Genomic DNA, 6685 nt, shown 5'->3' with positions numbered 1-6685 from the left:
ATTAAAAAAATTAAAAATTAAATTAAATGCTAAAATGATATTTTTTGTAAAGTAAAAAATGCCAAATAAGTCATTATTTTTTAAAAAGTAATAATAACAATTAACAAATAATTTTAAATATCATATAAATCAATAAAAAAACAATTAAATGAGCTTGGCATGTGATGATGCCAGGTGTCTAGGAAAGGATGTAGACATGTGGCAAACTGATAATCCATCAGATTATTTTAATAGATATAATAATAATTTCTCCGTCAAAAAGAACTAAATAAATAAACGACAGCTGGACTAATTAGCCACTTCTCTCAATAATTGGCAGACTTCTATTTTTTTTTTCTCAATCTTATCATTATTCGGCAAAAACACCCAAAGAAGGCGAAAACAAAAAGAATCTATTTATCTCCTAAATTCAGGCTTGTTTGCCACACCAATCCTTTCTAGATTTGAAGTCATAGATCATCGTGAATGGGCTTTCGTTTCCATAACTTTGCTTCTTTGCTTCTTCTTCCTGATCTTCAATGGCTCCAACTCTTTGCTTTCTTCTGATCCTTTATAGATTACCTATCACCGGCATTCACCTCCTCCTTATATTCCTCCATTCTCTCTTATAACTCTTCCTTCTCACCGGTTTTCCCGGTTTCAACAAAATCCCTGATCTTTCTTTCTTTCCGAAGGTGAACCAAGGGGAAAAAAACACTCAGATCTTTTATTTAGAAACAAGGTATCTTCTATTGTAAATTGAAGTTATGTAAGTTTTGTAGGAAACCCACTCTTCTTCTTGTTGTGTTTGGTTGGCTAGAGAAAGTAGGAAAGCGAAGGAAAATATTCAACTTTAAATTGATTAAGCCAAACCGGTATTTACAAATAGAAACAACCTTTACTGAAACAGGATGAATGATTCAGGTCTTAATGATGATTTTTTCTTTGTTTTTATATATTTTATTTTTTTCAGTATTCTCAGTAAACAAACGGAAAATTTAAGGAATGGCATCGGTGCTGTTGTACCATGTAGTGGGGGATCTGACGGTGGGGAAGCCTGAGTTGGTTGAATTCTGCGATGTTGAGACAGTTGAATCAGCTATAAGAGCAATAGGTGGATCAACTGAGTGTGGGATACCGGTTTGGAAGAGAAGTTCTCATGTGGGAATGATTGAAAACAATGAAATGAGACAACAGAGGTTTGTTGGTATTTTAACTTCACTTGATATCATTTCCTTTTTAGCTAAAACTCAGTGTTTGGAAGATCAGGACAAAGCTATGAAAACACAAGTTTCTGATGTTGTTGTCCCTAATAATACTCTCTTGAAGATTGTTGATCCTGGTACCAGGTTAGTTCATTTCTGCTTATGTTTAATCGCTTGCTTTTTTTTTTCAGCTTAAAAATGTTGGAATTTTTAACTATTTCAGATAATTGACCTATGACCTTAACCTCATAAGAATGCGATCATGACTTGAAATTTATGTTGAAGTGGTTTCTTATTATTTCTAGTGGAAGGAGATATTTTTCATGAGTTCTGATTCTTGTTTTTGAGCGTTGATTGTACGGACTTTCTCTCTACTAAGGGGATATGTGATGTGCCTTTCTTTGGTTTGGTTTGGTTTGCATCTTGGTCCTTAGAATCATGTACTGCATGTGTGTGTTCATATGAGCTTTACACGATTTGCTTCCAAAGCGGGATTTTGTTACATGTCGACTCAAATGGTTATATCTATGAGTGGTTTTAACACTTGCTTCTTGACCCTAACCTGCAGTGTCTGAGTGCTAGACAATAAAAGCACCTCAGACCCTTTCGGGTGAAGCGCATGCTGGTGCGCTTAGGCACGCATCTTAAGGTGAACAAGGTAGAAAAGTCAGTTGGATTGAACTTTTCTGTAACTCTTTTATTTCTATTTTTTATTACTAAATATAACTTTATTAGTAATTAGTAAACAATGATAATATCAAACTCTCTACTTTTCAATATTTGAGTATTCAACAATTGACATGGATATTGTCCCCTAAAAAGAAAATTTTGCATGTTTTGTTGAATAAATTGGATTACTTTTAGAGTTTATTATCTTAAATTTGCACCTTAAGCTTATTCCATATATATATATAGGCATATGCACGTACAAATATTACATCTTACTTAATATGGGCGAGTGCTTTTTCTGCACCTTGCATCATAGGCAATATAAGGGTTCTACTGCCTAACGCCTGAGGTGCATCTTGTGCCCTTGACAACACCGATATCTATATATTTGAGAATATTTTTCTGAGAAAATATGATTGTGTCCACCCTTGCTTCCGCTCCCACTCTGTTATCTTATTTTAGAAGCTCATTGTTTTCCTTTATGTTTAAGCATATTTACGCGCGGTTCAAATATATTTATTGTTCACTACATAAAATGTTGTTTATGTTAGATTTTTTATGGGATAGGATAACAAAGAGTAAACCTTGAAGCTTGTTGTGCTTGTGGTTTTGTGTACCCAGCAATAGTTCTATATTTTCCGGTGTTGCTACAAAGCACAGAGGTGAAGCCAGAAAATTGCTTTAGGGGGTCGGATATAATTTGGGGGGAGGGCTAAGTGTAATTTTACTATTATATTAATTTGTAATTTCACAAAACCTAAAGGTTCATTTTTGGATAAAAGAAAGTTCATTTTGGTTCTGCCTTTGATGTTCTCTAACAGCGGTTATAATTCTTTGTTGTTGGACTAGATTGATAGATGCACTCGAGATGATGAAGCAGGGTGTGAGACGACTTCTTGTTCCAAAGAGCAAGGTATGGAAAGGCATGAGCAAGCGATTCTCAATTCTTTATAATGGGAAATGGCTCAAGAACATTGATAACGGTAGCAGCAACAACCTCATTGCTAATGCCAACCGCCCTTCCTCTTCATCTGCTGCCGCTTACATGCGTGACAAGTTTTGCTGTCTCCCAAGAGAAGACATGATCCGTTTCCTCATCGGTTGCCTTGGTGCACTAGCTCCTCTTCCCCTGTCCTCTATTTCCTCACTCGGAGTTGTTAACCTAAACTATAGCTCAATTGAAGCCTCCCTTCCAGCTGTAGAAGCAACTCAAAAACACCCCGGTGATCCCACTGCAGTTGCCGTTGTGGAGGTCACACAAGATGGCCGCCATAAGATTTTAGGAGAAATCTCGGCCTCAAAACTATGGAAATGTGACTATTTAGCTGCAGCTTGGGCATTAGCCAACCTCTCAGCCGGACAATTTGTTATGGGGGCTGAGGATAATGTGAGTTCAAGATTGCTTCCTGATATTTCGGTTAATTCAACAGTTGAAGATAATAAGGTAGCGAATGGTGGTGGGTCAGCAAGGGCAAGAAAATTCAGTAGTAGAAGCATCGGGTTCAATCCCGTGAGCCCGAGTTTTGGTATGGGGAGGACCATGTATAGGGGCAGAAGTGCACCCTTGACATGCAAAACTTCAAGTTCTTTAGCCGCAGTTATGGCTCAAATGCTATCCCATAGGGCAAACCATGTATGGGTGACTGAGGATGATAATGATGATGTTCTGGTCGGCATGGTCAGTTATGCTGACATTTTGGTCGCAGTGACCAAGCAACCTGCTGCATTTATTCCCTCAACTCGATCCATCACGGAGCTTGCCTCCGAAATTCAAAGTTGAGTTCCCCTCCTTTTTCACCATTCTGGGTTGGAATATTGTACTTACAGCAGGAGGTGAGTCGTATGCAGCATGTTGGTGAGAGGGATTGGGGATTGAAAATGGTGCTTATAAAAATTCATATATGTGCTTTATGATCTTGTGATGCTCTTTTTATTACCTGGTACCAAGTACATTGTTATTATATTATTGAACGTATTACTGTATTACCTTTTTCTTAAATTTAATATGAATAAGAATATCTATAATAAACTCTCTTTCTTAACATCAATTCCATGAAAGAATATTATTTTTAAGAAAATAATATTTTTATAAATAATTCTTTTACCATAAATATAAAATTTATTTTAACTGGTAATTTTTTTGATAAAAAAGTAGAAATTAAATTTAAGTAATAATAAATTCTTTAAAGAAAGTGATGATGTTGGGTGAAGAAGACTTGTCATTTGGGGTCTGATATTATTGTGGTTCATATTAACTATGTTTCATCTAATGAGAAATGGAGAGATCCAGCCCAGCAATGAAAATTTGTTTCTAGAGAAATCAAATCAAATCTAAAAAGTCAAATTGATTAGAATCCGAGCTTCGACAATAGAGTCGGGAGTGGGACAATGTGTTGTCCCTACGGCTATCCTTGAGCCAACAATGCATGAATGGGAAAACAACAACCCAGCTTGTCGCCTGAAGACGACAATGGAGGAACATGTGCTACTGTTGCTGAGACCCGTCCCCCCAATACTCTAACCTATCAACTCCGTTGCCGTTTCTCCACGATCTCACATCTATATATGTCTTCTATTTGGTAATTAATGGGTTCCTTCTCTTCTTTTTTTTCTTTAAAACTTTGTTTTGCCGACTCCTGACAGTATTTATAGTGTTTATTTCTTTAATTTGATTTTCAGTTGATTGCGTGCATTTTTGTTCTTTTAGCTAACACTATTGGTTTTCAACTCTTCGGAAACATGGGTTTCTTTTGTACCCGAAGAACTTTTCAGATTTTGCTTCACATACCTTTAAAAACACCATTTTCAACGGCTAAATTAAGGGAAAATGTCTTATGAGATTAGGTCGTTTTTTTAATATTTATAAGATTAGGTCAATTTTTTAAAACAAGTTGAGCTGGGCGCGTTTTTAGTGTATTTTGTAGGAAAATATTTTCAACTAGACGTATTTTCTCAACTGCTATCCCACGACGAGTGAATTCCAACATTTACTTCTCTAGCCCTCAACGGTAAAGAAAATCTTTTAAATCCCTCAATTTCATTTTTTTTTCATTTTTTTAGTTCTCTCTCAATTCTCTCTTAATTCTCTCTCAATTCTCTCAACTTCTATTAAAATTGTCTTAACGTTTTTATTTAATTTTGTATTACGAAATTTAATTATTTTTTTAAATTCTTAATGGTCAATTCTCTTATTCATTTGGATGGCAAACATATTTCAGCCTTCCAATTGCAAATGGTACGAAAGTATTTATATTATTTTTAATCTAATTTAATTTCATTCTTAAGTTGTTATATTGAAATTTAAAATTTTGTATGTTTTTTTTATAATTAGGTGGAAGATTGGATTTTGGAAATATATATTCACAATCTATATGCTCCTCCACCGACTTTAATTGAACCATATTTGAGAGATGCGAGATTCTTTCACAAGGTCCGGATGCTTGCAAGTGTAAATTGGACCTCACACTTGTCAACACATTGGTGGAAAGATGGAGACCCGAGACACACGCATTCCATCTTTCATGTGGCAAGTGTACAATCACACTGGAGGACATGCACTTACATATTAGGTTATAGCATGGATGCGCCGGTAGTGACGGACTCAATTGTCGCTAGCAATTGGAAAGTCGTATGCAACCAACTGTTAGTGAAGGTTCCAGACAGGATTTATAGTGCCCAGACAGACATGAATTGGTTGAAAAGAAATTTCGATGAGCTCGGTGCAGAGTTGAGTCCACTTAAAAGGGAACAATACGTTCAAGCATATATCATTAGAATAATCGAGGGTTTTCTAATGTCCAACAAATCGCAATATCTTGTACATTTAAGGTGGATACTACAATTCGTGGACTTAAAAGAAATGAGCCAACTCAATTGGGGATTAGCGATGTTGGCGATGTTGTACCAATAGATGTGATGGGCGACGCAATCACATAAAATTAAAAACAGTGGTTGCATGCTCCTACTACAACCATAGGCGTGGTACCAACTATCATTTTTACATTCTCGAGTTGATTGCCCTTATAGATTCCCACTTGTAACAAGGCAAAATTCATTAGATAATATATTTACCATAATAAAAAATTTTAAACATTAACTTTTTGTATTAACGTATTATTTCAATAGGTGGAACCATGGGCCGACTTATGTGGAATTACCGTAGGAGCTTCAAGATATACGGCTCTCTTGTTAGATCAGCGATCGAAAGTGAAGGTTAGTATTTCTAAAATTTTAATTATATAATATTGACGCAAGGATTCAAAATTTATCAATAAGTATATAATTGAAATTATTATTTTGTACTATAGTTTGAATGGATGTCATATTCTGGTCCAAGAATTCAAGCATGCATCCTGCTCGAATTCTTGATGAATCCCAACATCTGGCACCTAAATGTGTCATTGATAGTTTACGCTATGGTGGATGTAACACCCCTAACCCTTATCCGTCGTCGTAACAGGGTTACGGAGTATTACTAGACTTTTCAGATCAATACTAACATTTCATATCATTTAACATACATATCAGAAACTAATCATAATCACTCATATTGTTCCTTATATGAGCCATCGAGGCCCAAAATACACATTAGAAATAAATCGGGACTAAACTGAAAACTCAGAAAATTTTTTAGAAAATATCAAAAATTTTCAATGAAGCAGGGGACACACGCTCGTGTGGCCAGGCCGTGTGAGCCACACGGCCAAGAGACATGTCCGTGTCTCAAGCCGTGTGGGCATTTGAAATAGGGGCACACGGCCGTGTCTAAGACCGTGTCCAAACTTGGGTGCTTTCTGACTTGGGTCACACGGCCAAGCCACATGCCCGTGTGT

At 36.1% G+C, this 6685-nt stretch overlaps 1 protein-coding gene across 1 annotated transcript; it reads left to right on the top strand.

Annotated features, from left to right (window-relative positions):
* The first annotated feature begins 266 nt into the window (after positions 1 to 266).
* On the top strand, positions 267 to 3895 carry LOC107919857 (CBS domain-containing protein CBSX6). Its single transcript, XM_016849256.2, has 3 exons — positions 267 to 721; positions 953 to 1328; positions 2703 to 3895. The coding sequence occupies exons 2-3, from the start codon at positions 985 to 987 to the stop codon at positions 3631 to 3633; spliced, it is 1275 nt and encodes a 424-aa protein (XP_016704745.1). The 5' UTR covers positions 267 to 721; positions 953 to 984; the 3' UTR covers positions 3634 to 3895.
* The last annotated feature ends 2790 nt before the right edge of the window (positions 3896 to 6685 follow it).

The sequence above is a fragment of the Gossypium hirsutum genome, chromosome D13 (assembly GCF_007990345.1).
Source record: "Gossypium hirsutum isolate 1008001.06 chromosome D13, Gossypium_hirsutum_v2.1, whole genome shotgun sequence".
In the NCBI taxonomy this organism is placed as follows: domain Eukaryota; kingdom Viridiplantae; phylum Streptophyta; class Magnoliopsida; order Malvales; family Malvaceae; genus Gossypium; species Gossypium hirsutum.
Note: the sequence above shows the minus strand (reverse complement) of the source record. Positions and strands in the feature narration are given on the sequence as shown.